Here is a 17,224-nt window from a genome sequence, read left to right as displayed (position 1 = left end):
CACGCCCATGGGCGCAAATGCATTTGCTATTAAAACAATGTGGCGCAGGACGTGTAAAAGATAACAAAGATTTCTGGCTGAAATTAGCAAAAAACACTTGGCACCACATTGCATCGGGTGTATGGTATGGCCCAGTGACGTTATTTTGGGCATTTTTGCTCTGTTAAATACTTTTCTCTTTATTTATCCTAGATCCAATAAAATGTTATTGTCATATAAATAAATAAATAAATAAATAAACGAATGGATCTCTATTCTTCGACTGTGATAGTTGTGAAAATACATTTGCATGTGTGTACATTTTTATATCCTATATTTGCCTCTGTCATACAGCTTCAATGCCAAGTAAAATAGTCGTCTAACCATAATATAACTGGCTCAAAAACGCCCCCTCCCCCATCCTCACTTTCATATGCTAATATGAACAAAAAACATGATGCCACAATGATTCTCTGACAGAGTAATTTAAAGAGCCATTTTAGATTCCCATGGTTGTCTGCAATGGGGTCAGTTCTCACATCCCTCTTTGCGTCTGCTGTTTAGCATTAGCGCGTCAGTATTCCGCGAGGAGCGTGTCGGTGGAGGTGTGAGGAGTCCTGAATTTCGCCTGTTATCAGACAGACAACCTGAACCAACCTGCTCCACAGCGGCAGCCTTCATTCCCATTCTCACATTTTGATGATAAGCTATGTAGTGACATCCGTCAAGGGATCTTGGACCCTCTCTGAGTATGTGAGCATGTCTGAATGTGTGTGCGTGAGCACTGTGGACTCTCGTCTCAACGGGTGGCAGTTCTGAGAGAGACCGACATACTTGTGTCACTGAGGTGTCAGCCCCACAGATCCTCGCATATGCATTTACACACTCTCTCGTTCGCATGCGCACACACAACTACAGCAGAGACATCAAAAGACAGTTGTCAGAGCAATAGACGGGTGAGATAATGTAGGTTGGGCAGCAGAAAGCACACTGGGGAGAGACTAGTTCAAATTGAGGATAGCAAACAAATCAAAGCCAAGCCGAGTGCATTACCACACCTGGTGTTTGAGAGATATGAAGAGCGTCCCTCAGTTAATATGTATGCAATCCACCTGTTATGTTTGAGGCAGGGTTTCCTGTTGTCCTATCTGATGTACGATGTCACCTGGGATTTGTAACCCATAGATAGTCTGGCTTCAACCCACTGGATAATTATGAGAAAGTGGCAATCCTACTCACTGGGGAAGGACAGATGGCTGCGGTATCAGCAGAATATGGCTCTGACTGTCACACTGAACCATGATCCAAGACAATATTGCGTTCGCTTGTACTAACCTATAATGAATTAGCTTGCAAATACATGCTAAACATTAGTCATTTAGACAACATTATCGCCTGGTCCAACGAATCAACTCACAGATAAACATAATTAATGCTTCCTCCTCTGTGAATTTATTATGCAGTTTTCATGTTTGCTGGTTTGTTATGTCGTGATTGTGAGGATGCACACGGTTTAGCTTACAACATGGATATCCTTTGAGAGAAAGAAAGAGCAGGAGGATGCGTCGGCCTGCTCGGTTGGAGTCGGCTGTGGTCTGGTCATGTGTGAACTGGACTGGAAACTGCTGTTTCTGAGTCACTCGCATTATGCAACCTGCAGACAACCAACATTTTGTTTAAAAAAATATAGATTCAGGGTGGTACAAGGGATCCTAAAAGTGGTACTGGTTGTGATTGTTTAAAATGTCTCTCAGCTTCAGTCAAAACACTTTTGTGCTATGGAGCATCAGCGCTCAGCTGTATTTAATACACTGTGTTTCTTACAGAAACCGCAGCAGGTAATTTACGGCAAACTTAGAACGGGCTCTTGCATTATTGATGCCAGTCCACTGCAGCTATTGACAAATGTCCGACTGATATGGTTATTACATCACAGTGCTGAGTTACTGTAATGGACACTGCTTTGGTCCTTTGGGATCATCTTTTGACCTCCGTGAGACTGATTCAGGAATGCAGCTCGTCTGATCAGGAAGCCCTGTCTGTAAGCGGAACAGTCATGGGATAAAACTCCTGCCTCTCGTGGCATTTAAAGGCCTGAGATTCCCAATGTGCCCCGGGACTCCCTTCCATGCTGGGCCTGAATCTATTATCCTCAGATCCGAGACCACAGTGTGTCGATTCTGAATGGGCTCTAGGGTTAGAGATTTCCCCCGGCAGCGCCACGCTCTGCTGCTCTGTGATTGGCAGCAGGGGTCTGGACATCTGTAAAGGAGCAGGAATTGAAATGTCCTGTGAGGCAGGGAGCTGGCCGAGAGCCAGTGATAACTCCAACGAGGGTAATTCATTAACATCAACACTGAGCACAGCGAGACCTTGTTTCTCCCTCTTAAATTCAGATTATCGCAGTTGGCTCTTTCACTTGCCCTACTTTTCCAGCTTCTCCTGTCCCCTCTACACTTGTTTACGTGTCTGCCTCTGTGTGTGCGTGATCCGATTGCTAAGTCAGGCCTTATGCAGTCTGCAAAGGCTATCGGACAATGTTTTTCAGCTGTATTTTTCTGTATCCCATGTTGTTCTCGCACAAAACACGGAACGCCATGCAAATGGTAAACACTGTAAATGAACGGAACGCAGTGGAATGTGATGTTGACACACACATCGCTGGCTCACCCCACCCCCTCTCCTTCTGCTCTTGAGATGCTTATCGCCCGTGACAGATTAGGGCACTTGTCGTCGTCTATGTTTAAATCCAGTCGTCGTGATGGGAGTCGACGCTGAAGTCTAGGCATTCTGTGGAGAGAGACAGGTATACCGAGGACATGAAAAAAAGAGGGAAAGTGCACAGAGGGTGAGAAAGATGGGGTGAGAATAGAAGAGAGAGACGGGAGAAAGAGAGTGAAAGGGAAGGATAGATGAGAGGAAGCAGTGGTCCCAGTGATGGCCACTGTCATAAAGAATTCACGGCAATCGTCTATTTAGCCAAATCAAATTCTTGGCTGGCTCCAGCTGTGATTGGCCCATGTTGTATCACTCATGAGGCCACAGCAGCATGACCTCGTGGGTCCAGCCCGCCTCTTTGTGAGTGCTATAAATAGGATAGGAGGCCTCAGGCTCCCATTTTAATGAGATTAAATCAAACCAGCCTCAACATTGAGTGTGAACTGAGCATAACTTCTGTATCTTGCTTTGGAAAAAAAGAGTAGTTTGCATGGGTAAGTGCAAGTTTTTGCGTTCAGTTCATCTGTTTTTTAAGGTTAGATTTGAGGTGTTTTGAGTTAACTTAAAATGGCAAATCCGTTACTTAAAAGTTGCAACCATTGTAGCAATTACCTATTTAGATCAAGTTAATTTTAACACGATTTCTTAGGTTTTATCAACCTAAAAAAAAAGGAGTTTTCTGAAAATTATTCCAATTATTAATATGGTTTTAAATTATTTCATATTATCTGTTAAACTAATCATAAATGCATTAATATAATTATCTGGCACATTATGTATTTACTGTATTTGTTTGTTTTCCTTAAAAACGGCACGAAAATTCATTTAATTGCATATCTTTTTGAGCTCGCCTATCAACAAAATCCTTGCCCTTTTTTTGGTTCGAAAATCCATTTCACTTGAATTAAAGTCAAAATACAGAAGGAAAGATCAGTCACTCACTACTTTCTTTACATCGTAACTTTATAGTAAGTTGCTGGAATTTCAGAATAGTAAGTAAACGAAATAAAGCATTTTTTTTCAGTAATATTTTCGTACAGAGAACACAAGCCACGTGCACTCCACACACCTGCATGCCACCTATATTGTTTTTTGTAGTATCGATGTTTATGGATTTGATAAGGTGTTTTACTTCTCCTGCAATCTCACCACACCTCCGCTCAGGGTGTGCCGTTTTTTCCTTGTGATCTGTCCGTTATCTGGGCAATGTGCTTTACACCACAGCACCATAAAAATTATTCAGCAACCTGTGTTTTACTCTAATGGCTCCAATCAGCTTGTCAGGCTATGTTTAATGCCAGACGTTGTTTTTTTTGTAGTTAGATGGCTCTCTTCATGTTAAAAGGTCCAACCAAAATGAGCCAGGTCTCATGACATGAGCAAGACGAATTCTGGTGCTGCAAGCATGTGTTAGCGTATGTGTTTGTGAGTATGTGCCTGTATGTGCGAGTGTCATTGACTATTTGCATGTGTCTGGGGACAGAGTGGGAGACGACCAGTCTGTTTGGCCATACTGCTGGTCGGCAGCCCATACATGCTCTCTGCCATACGCTGTAAGAGCCTCCAAGAGCAGACGCTCTTAAAGCACGGCTGCAGCTCACTGGGGGTGCTCGCTGTTGGTGCTCTACAGGCTTTTAACCCTTTTACTGCTTAGGGCTAGGCGATATAAAAAAAATCTTATTACATGATTAACAGAAAAGGAATATATATACAGTATATATATATATATATATTGATTCTCACTGTATGAGTTTTTGTCTCATGTTTAGGCCTATATGATATGATATAGTTAAGCAACATCACACGAGTGCTGTCTTTATCCTGAATAGCACGAGTGCACATGTGATATTGATTTTATACAACAGTTCAATAAATAAGAAGTTAATATTGTGATATATTTTACACACAATATTGTCTGTTTTTGCTAAGTTTTTCCAACAAAAATATATTACCTTAAAGGTAGAGCACAGCTGTTGTTCCTCTCAGCAACACACATCATTGTTTAGTTTCTGAATGAATAAACGTTTTGACAGAATCAATCAGGCGAACCAATGATTCAATGGTCCCTTCATAAGGAGATTCATAAAGAGAGACATTAAGTGTGTTCGACTTGAAGCTTCGCTGCGCAAAACCGATCAAAGTATAGCATGATTGATTAGACTGCACGGCTCCTTATGCTTTCAAAACGTTCTTGCGGTACGTGCCCCTTCAGATTTTTGAGCTAGGCCTAAATGAATTTAATGCAGTTTCCAAAAGACAAAAATAATATTTTATGCAAAAAGCATTTATAGTTTGTAAAATACGAAAGCTGCAATAATAATCCTTTCAAATATAATTTGACGAAGTGTTTTATTGATATCCGATAGTCTACACATTGAGTAGGTGACTAAAAAGTTTACTCTATTCTTACAGGTACAAAATTAATAGTGCCCTAAATGTATCGTCTTTTGGTGAATTTCTTTGGTTTGGAGCTAAAATATGTCACACAACCTAGTCGATTTGTGCAAAACCATCCAGTCATCGCGTGTGGGTGGTTGGGGGAATCCGTCCAAAATTTTACAGAATATAAATTTTTAACCTTCTGTTAAAATGATTTTTACTGATCGACCGAAAGGTAATGAAGGATTTCAAAGAACAGCCTCTTATTCACAAAATGTGTTGTACAATGCTGAGATAAGGTACAGTTTGCCTTGTGGTGTCAGTGCTTATGCTTTAAATTTGTTTGTTTCTAGAATCTACAAAATATGTGATGGACTAAATCAATGCAGGACTTATAGGCCTAATATTCTTAATATGGAATTGGAATAGCGACAGTATTAATATCATATGTTCTCACTTTGATAATTCAATCGGATATGGGATATGATGACATTGCAGTAATTATTACAGTGAAAGCTTAAGTAAAGTTTTATTATAAATATAGTTAGTTACTTTATTTGGGTTGTTTTGTTTGACCCGCCCAACTGGTGCCCCCTCAAAAATACTAAGTGCATGACGCCCTGCACCCATTTACTTTATTCCTGAATGAATCAGTCATTTGAATGAGTCGAATGAATAAATGACTCAATGACTTACTCATTTACACGTTTACCACCACCTGGCAGGTTTAGATTATTATTTAAAGTATCATTTCATTAAAAAATAATTTCATATTTTGGGAATAGTTTGCCCAAAAATTTGTATTCTGTGTATTTACATTTACTCACCCTCGTGTCGTTTCAAACCTGTATGGCTTTCTTTCGTTTTCAGAACAAAAAAGAAGATATTTAGAATGTTGGTAGCCAAACTTTTGTCTGCAAGTATAGCTAAATACCAATTCAGCTTCTGAAAAAAAAAAAATCATGGCCGTTGTAGCATAAAAGTTTGTGTGTAATAAATTCTATGTTGAATCGAATAAAATATTTATTTCTAAAACGACTTTTTGTAATGTGTATTTGATGCTTTTCTCAGTCAACACAATAATGACTTTAAATGATCTTTTGGGGGTAATTTCTCAGCCAAATTTGATGTGCGATTAAGACTAGATAAAAAAATGTAATCGCTTGACATAATCGCTAACACACACACACACACACACACACACACACACACACACACACACACACACACACACACACACACACACACACACACACACACACACACACACACACATACATATATATATGGCTTAAAATATAAAAATGGCTTAAATGTCAATAATATTTTTTTCTTGGCTTTCTAGTGAATTAAATAATGTATTTAACAAATGATACTTCATCTCATTTCATCTCATTTCATTATTTTCTCTTTTTATTTGGAACTTGATTGATGCCATCCAAAATCTGGCATCAGTGTCAAAACAGCTTAATGTAACATGAGTTAAAAACAAAAATAAAGTAAAAATACAAAAGTACAATGAGCCTCTTTCAAAGCCACTGCACATCAGCTGAATTTTATATGAATGCATTAAGTTATTATGCTAAAAGCAATTAGGCACACTTCTTAATAACACGTTTCTGATTTTGATTCGTTTGGGAATCATTCTGCTTGTTTTTTGTTTTTTTGTTTTTTGCTTTCAGATTTAAATAGTGTAAAGTGTTTCTTCCATTGCATGTAAAGCTTTTCTACTGGCCTATTTTTCTGCCCTTTTATTATCTCTGTCTACCAATAACAGCTTCCTCTGCCCTATCCACTCAATCCACCGCCAATAACGACTCCCAGTGCGCAGTCAGTAACCACAATGCTTCCTATATGTCTCGCCTCCAATTACCGTCATAAATATCAGTTGAAACATGATGTCTACGTGCATTAATATATCGCTTGAGTGAGCACTGATTGAAGTCCATTCATCAGAGGGTGATCAGATGTGGACAGAGAGAGAGGGAGAGATTTACTTTCTGTGTACTGAGGAGTGACAGAATAGATTGTGAAAGATGGAGTGCTAAGAGATACACATGAGAAGAGGCAAGAGAAGCTGAAAGAGAATGATTTTGCTCATGAGTGAGCGAGAGAGAGAGAGAGAGAGAGAGGACCAGATAAGACAAATGCAGCTGCAGAAACAAAGAAGCTGTCTATGAATAGCCCATTTTTTTAGTGCAAAAGTCTAGATGCACAACCTAAATGGATCGTTCAGCATTACCAGCCTTGGACCCAAGTGTCTAAAATAATCCAGGCACTTTTCTTATTGAAGATAAAATGACAAACTCTCACATAAATCTCTTTCTCACAGTGATGCAGGCCATTGCCTTAAAGTAGCCCGATGTCAAGCAAAATCAAATCACATGAACTATAAAAGTGTATGAAAACACTATAAATAAAAGCCAGTGGGATTCGATAAAAAAACACAACGTCTCTGAGCCGGAGTCGGAGTTGTTCTTTCTAGTAAAAGCAAGTCAGTGTCAACCACGGTTGATGCCGTTTGCTGATATAGGTCAAGGCTGCAAACTTTCAGAGAAAATTGATTTTAGAGGGGCTTCACAGCTGGAGTGACACGGCATATTCACAGATAGACAGACGTCAGACGCCATCTCGGCATTGTGAAAAAGAGCCTGACACTTCCTCCAGTCTAACCTAATATATTATTTTTCTGTCTCAAATCTTTTAAACTTTTTAGCTTAGACAGACAGTCTCCAAAAACGACACAATGCGAGTAGCGTGCAGCCTCAGGGTGAATGCGGTTCATGAGGTTTAAACAAAATGCTCCATGGAATAGATTTCTCCTCTCTCCCACTAATGACTGTTTTTGCCTTTTCTATCAATGAGCATAATTATTATCCTCTCAGGATAACTTAATTAATCCAAAGAAATATAGGTGTAATACCTTTGTTGGAGTGAATGTACCCTCATAAGCTTTTGTTTGAATCTTTTATTGCTTTCCACTGTTGGTAATTCAGTTCCACTCATCTGTCTATCAGGGCTGTTCTGCAAGGTCAACCACTGTAACCTGAAGATTGATTTTAAAAATGCATCAGTGACTAATCAAACACAATTACCAAATGAAAACAATGCTTGCATTCTTATCCTGTTTCGTACAATTAAACTTGTCACTTCATTTTCCCTCATTATACCAGTCAGCATTCATGATATGTTTTTCATACATATCATATCAGTGTGTCTTTATAAATTTTGTGTGACAAATCGATTGTGAAGGTTGCCATATAAAATAAAATCTCATTAATAAATTGCCTGGCACAAAGAGGGAAGAGATGAACTTTAGATTTACAGGAATTCGCTAGGAAAGAACACAAAGCGAAATCGGATGGATGGATGGATGGATGGATGGATGGATGGATGGATGGATGGATGGATGGATGGATGGATGGATGGATGGATGGATGGATGGATGGATGGATGGATGGATGGATGGATGGATAGATAGATAGATAGATAGATAGATAGATAGATAGATAGATAGATAGATAGATAGATAGATAGAAATTAAAATTACCATACTCAGAGCTGTATAAAAGGAAATATGCAAGAAATAAGGTTATGAACTTAAGTAAATGCCACATGTGTCCATCCATTAGTACTCAGCAGTGGTTACAAATGAGTTGAATTTAGTGTGACTGATTAGGGAGGCATCCAAATTGTGCAGTCATTCCTCACCTTTTCAATTAGTGCCCATGTGTTGCATGCGAGAAGCAGAGCTTTTAGGCAAGATAAAAATACAGTGATTGAAAGCCCAGTGTCCAATGAAAACTCGTTTTTTCCCCCCAATGCAAACAGCGCTCGTGATGCTCTCGTAGACACCTACAGACGCGCAATGTCCTGGAAGGAACCAAAATGACGTGTTTAGAGCCTCTTGTCCAATGAACAGCGATCTTTGCTCCATTAAAATCAATATAACAGGTATCTGCCATAGACTCCCAACGAAGCATGGCTTCAATGGGGTTCTCCGAGCCATCTGTTCATGAAATCCTGTGCACAGATTCAATTAGATTAAAGTGGATCGCCAAAAATGCAAATTATATTATCCACTTTTATTTAGTACAATATGATGCGTGATAGATAGATAGATAGATAGATAGATAGATAGATAGATAGATAGCAATGATATGAATCTGAAATGTAACAGATAGATTGGTGCAGATGGAGAGATGAGGGTGGCGTAGAAGACAACTCTACAGTGACACAAAGGTAGCTCTTGATGACTCACTCCCTCCTTCTTTTTCTGTATCTCTCTTTCTCTCTCTCCAGTCTGGATTAAAATAACAGAACCCCAGCAGCCCCAGCCTGCAGAGGGGGAGTTATGCTTTCCATCTCAGAGACAGGGTGATACGCTAAAAATACCCCTCTGTGTGTGGGCTGCACTAGGAGATCAGGGCGGCAGCTCTGGAAGCCGGTTTGTACATTACAGTTTTGGTGTATGCAGAATGAGAGTCTATGTGCCATCTAAACGCACAGGATAGATGCTCTTACTGGATCCGAGTCAGGGTCAATATCCCTGATTGGCTCGTTACATGGATTAGGGTGTTAATTGTATTCCCAGTTCAGTTGCAATGTCTCAAGGGCCTTTGTTAGACAGCCAACTGACCACTGGTCTCTCGATTATGGAATTTCTTCCCTCAGTAACTTCTTTGTTTTGATCATTACACCAGGTAATTATGTTGGATTGGTGCCATTAACAAATCAATATGTCGCCATGCAGTGAAATGGAGCATTGCAGGGTTTATTTTTGCTGGCATAAGATGTAAACAAAGCTCAGGACAACATATTTTTCAGATCAGCTGTTGTGTCTCAGAATGAAACCGTTTCGATTGTAAATTGTCGATTGACATTCGTGTATCTTCCTCCCAGTCCATTCATATATTCAGCCTATGATGTGCTACGAAGCAAGGGATCCTCCACCTGAAACCAGTGAGGATGGAAGTGCTCAAGTCTTGAAAGCAGATGCTGATCGGAAGCAACCCTCATTAAACCAAACACTTGTTTGGGGCTTCCCCCTGACATTTCAGCTCACTAAAGCTTGTTAAAAGATGTGCATGATTTTTAATAGTTTCCCATTACTCCACATGGCCCCTAGATTCACAGGGACGATTTCCATATAAAAGGTTATCGAGTTGAGCCGCTCTAGGGAATGAGAGGAGTGAACGTAGCGGGGGGAGAGAGAGCCTTTGGGGTGCTGATGGCTGTACTCAGTAGGAATTAGTCAGATTTGAGTATTTGAGCAGGGAGTTGGCAGGCTTGGCCAGTGCCAACACCACTGAGTAATGTTGGTCAAAGCTGGTTACTGTGGCATGGCAGTGGGGTTCACTGGGTGAATTTAGCTGTTATGAGGTCACAGCTGGGTGACAATTCAGGATGGGATTGAAAGGAGAGTGCTGCAGAGTGCCGAACAGAATAATTTATTGCGCACATGACATGAACGCTGTTCACAACAAGGATTAGGCATCATTTTCGAAAGATTTAAAGAAAACTTAGATGACTTTCTTTGTTCCTAGAGCACAAATATGAAATTGCGGGACTTCAAAAAGATATGCAAAATCGCCGTAAAAGTAATGAGAAGTTGTGTGAGATACAGTTTTACAATTCAATACAGAGATACAGATAAAATTTACATTGTTATTCACTAATAATCTTCAGTAAAGTAAATAAATAATGCAGACTGTTTTTTTTAACCAGATCAACCGATTAATTTAAAGTCCCCTGTGTTGAAAATCAAGCTTTTACTGTTGTTTATGTGTCTATGTGGTGTTTTTAGTATGCTTTAAAACAAACCATGAATTCATAAGTCAACACCATTGCTGAGTATTTTCTCCTTAAAACTGCAGTGAACTCAAAAACGCGGTTTGAAATCATTGTTTTTTTTTTATATGTAATTTTGGTGATCAAAGATTCGTTTTAAGGGACAATTATTGACTACAGGGGGACTTTAAAAGGTCTGACTCAAACAATTAGTTTATGAATCAAACATCACTTCTTTTCTCATGAACGCACCAAGGAGTTGGGGGGAGGTCAGGATTTTCAGTGCACCCAATTAGGTAAATTAAGACTTTTGTTTATCACACAAAGCTACCTCAGAAACCTTGGACTATAGTGTACAACTGTTATGATACTTTAATGGTTGTGTGTCCTTTTTAAAGCTTCAGTCTTTAAGCACTGTCTTCTCTTTTTGTTTTCTGTGGAAGAAAGAAAGTGACACTTGGAATGACATGAGGGTGTGTAAATGTTGACAGATTTTTCTATGGTGTATTTATAGCAAAGACAGGGTACTATTCTTGAAGCTAGGAGTGTGCTGATATCATTTGGCTAATATGAACTGATAGGTATCCCATGAGGATTTGAATGAAAATAGAGAAATCAAGCAAAAGTCAAATAAGAGCATGAATAACTGATGCAGTGTTGCTCAGGGAAATCAGAAATAGACACTGAGCAGGATAGTAGTAAAACTAGTTTGTGGCAGCCTATCATGTCTGTACAGGACTCTGACTTAGCACACCACAGAAGAGTCACTCCATGCGCAAAGCTGAGGTTTATATGGAATTTGGAAAGGCATCCAGGCATAATATAGATAGTAAAAGCAATCTTCTCAATGGCTCTCACAGAAATGACTGTACAGTTGAATCAATGGTATCAAGGCTTTAAAGCCTCTTCCTGAGGGCAGATGCCTGGCTTGTCTGTAATGGTTGAGCTCTCACTGTTGGGACACTTTCAATAGGGTGCTTCTGATCCTGTCTGTCAGATAATCTGCTGTAATCCCCAGCTCTCTTATCTGACTGGAGCACGGTGTCCTGCAAGATGACTTCACGCCAGGAAGCGCAGCGTGGCCAGCCTGCCTCTTTCAGCCCTGCCTGCGTGTTTGTGCGGGACTGTGACACAGGACACAACCTCCGGTGCAGATCACAGCCGGCTTTCAGCTTCCATGTTTACCTGCCGTCAGGGAGACGGTCACTCGCCTGTCTCGAGGGAAGAGGTGGAATGTCGCGCGGGGGAACATCAGGAGCCTTACAGGTTTCACCAAGACTCTAGCGGGTGGAAGAGAGTGTTCCACACGCTCCCTTAAATACCTCTGTGAGTCAGAGTGGGGACTGATGAGACACAGTTTGCTGTAATGCACTGCCAGAGGGACAGAGCGCCACAATAAAAGCTCTATCACACGGCATCAGCTGCTGATTAAAGAGCCAGCGAAGTGACAGCATCATATACAGTCACCACTGATTTTATGATTGCCCCCCACTCCCCAACATCTCGCACCTCCTCTGACCCCCCTCCTGCATGCAGCAATCAACCAGGTGCTAAATGCCCGGGCAAGGATAGGGGGAGGCAGTCATCGGGGGTGTTGGTGTGCACATGGTTCGCTTGGCAGCAGAGAAAGTGGAGACAGGAAATAACTGTCACTCTCCATTCAGGCTGGGAACGGGCGGGTGGTGGTGGTTGGGGGTCGGGGGAGGCGTTAATCATTAACTGAAAGGGAGAGAATTAATTTTTTTTGGCGAGAGGTCTTTTTTTAAATGGCTCTTCATACTAAAGAATTCACTCCACTGATGGACGGTGTGTGCTGGGAGCTTGTAGATCAGAGTTTCCAGGGCCCTGGGTTTTGAGTTTACTGGTAGTAAGGAATCAATAAGAGGGCCATTGGATGGAGTGAGCCTGTAAATCCTCCATGCTATCCCTTACATATTTTACAGCAAGTTTTAATTAATTCAATCAGCTTCTTAAACTTCAAAGCCTTTTAAAACCCAGAGTATTAATGGAACATAATCAGATTCCTTTATTATTGCGCCGTAAGTGAGAATGTTCGGAATCAGCTACCGGAACACTTTGTATCAGCAAATGGGGAGTAAGTGCTACAGTTTGTACTCGAGGCAAGCTCTTCAAATGAAGGGTTGATGGTTCACATATGAATTTGTGATCAAGTTACGATTATTCTTACTATTGTGATCTTAGGAGGGAAAATGGGGGTAGTTTTAGTGTATGCGTTTATTTTGTAAGTCGTCTTTTAGTCCTTGTGACTCAAAGCTACTTCTTTTAGAGCATTACACACTCCATTACTCATAGGCCCAGATTTATATTCAATTAATTTCAAATCTGCCACCCCGAAAAGCTGTGAATAGGAAGAATCATGCCTCCACTCATACTATCCTGGACCGCATAGAGGACGGTACAACATTTATCAAATTACTTTAATTGTGCTGTCACGTTCAGGCAGCCTCTTGGACGTTAGTAAGACATCCTCATTGTGTGAAGCCTTCGGGGGGCACACGTGTGAGCTATTATGAATTTTAATTCTTCCCTCTGGACTTTTACAATATAACCATTTCCTTTATTTTTAGACTTAAGGTCCACATCAGTTTGAGCATCTTTGTATCTGAAAGCAGTAATTGCTTTTCTTGTCTCCTGGAATTATTGTCAGGTTGCAGCTTGTTACAGTTACTCCAATGTCATTTAGCAGATAAATAAACAGCCCAACCAATGCACTAGGGTTGGTTTTCAGAAGCACGGGGATGTGCTGACATTAATGTGTTATCTTTTATAAGAAAGACTCACCCAGCTGGCACAAATCCTTTCCTCTGTGCCCCCTATGATCATCATGTTGTTGTCCAGAGTGCTACTATTCAGGGGTTCTGTTATCACCGAATGAAAGTGAGAGCTGGCAATGGCATATCCTGCAATGCAAAGAAAAAAAAGAAAAAATTGTGTTGTGTGTGTATTTTGCGAGTGCATTATCTATGATGAAAGTTTAATACATTTCTACCCTTATTGATTACTGAAGCAAGATAATTGCGGCTGCTTCATCCACAATTAATTTATGCACATAAATACACTGCATTTGCACATTTTCACACTTACTTGTGCAGCTCAATGTAAGTGCTATTTATAATAATTATTAAAAAAGACAAATATCTGATTCCTTCAATTCTTGGAGCTCAGTTTTGACGAGGTTTAGCGACGAGGTGTTTGACACGACAGTTCCACACACACACACAAAAACGGCATTTGATTGTGTGTCTATGAGGGTATAGTGAGTGTGTCTCTTGTGCCATATAAACAAATGAGAACTCCAATATCCCAGCATGCATTCTGCTTGCTTTTTTATTCTGGGCTGAGTCACAGCCATAGACACAAATTACAGAGAAGGAGGCAGTGAAAGGCAGAGATCTTTGAGAGACAGAAGACAGAGACTGGTAAAAAGCCAGAGAAGCAGAGAAGGAGATAGAATGAGGGTGAAGGAGAAATAGAAGGGCTCGAATCACAACACAAGAAAGGGGAGGAGAAGGGGAAACTGGTTGACAAGGCTTCTCATTTCTTATTGTTCACTCCTTTGTGGATAGTCTCTGAGTAGCACAAATGTCACATGACTACAGGAGGCATTAAAGTGAAGCACAGACAGAAAAGCAGGAGCATTCGTGTGCGCCCACACATTCACTCTCTCTCGCACACACACACACACACACACACACACACACACACACACACACACACACACACACACTACCTTCTACAGGCATGAATACAGTGCAAAAAAAGCAACACACTCTGAGCGAAAGGCGCCGTGTTAATGCTGAAAAAAAAAGAGCTTGTTCTCCATATAAATAGGAAATGGGTTTACAGAGAGCTGCTATTTCTACTGCACAGTAAAGCCAGACTGCTGTAGTTATGCAGATAGTGACAGAACTCTTTAAGGTCAACCGTGTGTTATCAACTGTAAATAGTGTTGCAGTTGTTGCTGGAAAAATAAAATGGTTTTGGAAGAAGCTGTACATGCACCTAGGGCAAGTAAATATTTAGATAGGCCATGAGTCACCTCCCTCCCTCTTGCTCTTCCTCTTCTCCTTTACGTTTTTGCTCTCCTCGCTCCCTTTTTCAAGTACTCGTGCACTCCATTTTCTCCTGTCGCTCATGTCGCTTGGTCTTCCCATCACTGCAAGAGGAATTCTGTGAGCTGCGAGATAAGGAGTGTGAGAACAGGAAACAACTTAACAAGGAAGGATTTAGATGGAAAGCAGACTGATGGGAGAAAGAGAGAGAGATGTAGAGGAAAGACGAGGTGTAGGTCAAGAGCCCGAGGCGGTGTTTGTCTCGAGGGACATGTAGAGAGGACAGGTAGGGCCTGTTTACTGTGGATTCACATCACTCAGGATCTCTAGAGAGAGGGGACAGCAGCTACTAGAAAGAAGCGTTTCGAGTGCTGTTGCACTAGACGTCTGTGTGATAAAGAAAAGTAAACAACCGGAACAAAGGACCTAGCCGTAGTCCAGATCCAGCTCACCAACAGCAGCACAGAAACAGGAGCCCTTCATAGCCACAGGCTAAAACTACCTTCAGTTCTGCAGTTAGGGGCAGGAGACGAGCTTGGATGCCTTATGCGCTGTGTGTGGGAAGAGGGGTTTTAGTATTTTGTCTGTGAGAAGCGAGGGAGTGAGGGGGAGGAAGAGTGACTGACAGCGCGCGAGAGAGACTGAAGTCTTGGCAGGCACCGGGTTCTGACGCTTCACTTCTGAAGTGTAGGCTTTGGTTTGAGGTTTCTCTGGTGTGGTGTACCCATAATTCCCGGCATGACTCATAGGAGGCTGGAACCAGAGGAATTAGGAGCCATGCAAAAGCCTTCCCTTTTTTCTGCTTGGCTCCTATCACACCATGCCCATGACCCCTGTTGCTTTTTTAGACGTTTGAGGCTCCATCGCAGAGTACAGGAGCACAGGTGATCCCAGTCAAATGGCTCCTAGCCTCCAGCTCAAGGATGAGCTGTTCTTGGCATTCTCCCTGTGATTTGGTGACATTATATGTCTTGTTTACAACTGGTGAATGACCTGCAATAGGTTCCATGCTCACTTTCAGCTCTGCAGTCATTAGGCTCTCCAGATGACTAGTTTTCATTTGTTATCACTGAGCCATGATAACTGAACAAATACAGTACGTATTATAACCCCAGATGGGGTCAGACACCGTATCTGGTACTTTTCCACTAGTCACGTTTAATGCCAAAACTGTGCGGATTAGTCCGTCCACAGATGTCGACTTTTAATGAGAAGCTTAAAGGAGTGGTTTGCCCAGAATTAAAATGATAGATTTATTTACTCACCCTCATGTTGTTGTTGATTTTTGTGAAACATAAAGGACAAAAAAGCCATAAAAGAAGTCCACATCACCATTTTCATATGAATCGAAACATGAACTCTCGAATTTCTCAAATTTGCATATTTGAACTGGCATATCATAATAAGTTACCAGAACCAACTTATGCATTATCCAATACCACTTATATTTTTTTTTATCAGTTCATTCACTCTCTGGGAATCAAACCCATGAGCTTGGCGTTGCTCTACTGTTTGAGCGACAGGAATGCGACTTTGTTTTTGTGTCAGTGATATTAAACCTTCTATGAAGGGGAAGATTAGAATTAAAAAAAAAAAATTCCCAAGATTTGGAATAAACACCCAAGTCCTTTGGGCTATTTTTATGGTGTGTTTGTCCTTTTTGGAGCTTGACAGCTTAACCTTCTCCTTCTATGGAAAAATATGTGAGTAGGGTGAGCAGGTAATAACAGATTTTTAATTTTTGCATGAACTGTTCCTTTAAACCACAAAGTGCCTATAGAATATAAATTGTAAAGTGGCGGCTGAAGATTCTCCTCTGATTAGGCTGGTGATTTCCTTTAATGGTTCTTCAGGGTGACACAGTCTTCATCAACTCTTTATACATTCAGAGAGCGTTTGCTTTCTCTGGAGTAAGAGGCAATCATGATTGTTTGTGTTCCACATCTCTATTTGTGCTGTGTTGGCCAGAGACTGGAAATCTAATGCAGCCACTTGCAAATCATCGTTCGAGCTAAATGACAAGACATTTGTTTTAACATTCTCCTCCATTTCTTTTTGGTTTTCTCCACAGCTATGATGGGGAGAATGGGCCCTCTCCTGGCCGCAGCCCTATGGATTCGCAGGCGAGTCCTGGGCTGGTGCTCCATCCCCCCTTCCCTCAGAGTCAGAGAAGGGAATCTTTTCTCTACCGCTCTGACTCTGACTACGACATGTCCCCCAAGACCATGTCACGAAACTCCTCCATCAACAGCGAGGGGTAAGCCGTCTCCCTCAACAAACAGCAC

The 17,224-nt window shown here is 41.1% G+C and overlaps 1 protein-coding gene across 2 annotated transcripts in view; it reads left to right on the top strand.

Annotated features, from left to right (window-relative positions):
* Positions 1–17,224, top strand: part of pde4a (phosphodiesterase 4A, cAMP-specific) — a 48,363-nt gene that overhangs the window by 14,067 nt on the left and 17,072 nt on the right. The window contains exons 1-2 of one of the 2 annotated variants that reach the window (XM_082189305.1): positions 3,142–3,191; positions 17,011–17,196. In XM_082189305.1, the coding sequence (XP_082045431.1) occupies positions 17,051–17,196 (146 nt within the window). In that variant the 5' untranslated portion in view covers positions 3,142–3,191; positions 17,011–17,050. Of the gene's footprint in view, positions 1–3,141; positions 3,192–17,010; positions 17,197–17,224 lie in introns of those variants that run through there. The other variant, XM_082189304.1, reaches the window with a different exon arrangement.

This window comes from Leuciscus leuciscus, assembly GCF_965113295.1.
Source record: "Leuciscus leuciscus genome assembly, chromosome: 1".
NCBI lineage: Eukaryota > Metazoa > Chordata > Actinopteri > Cypriniformes > Leuciscidae > Leuciscus > Leuciscus leuciscus.
Note: the sequence above shows the minus strand (reverse complement) of the source record. Positions and strands in the feature narration are given on the sequence as shown.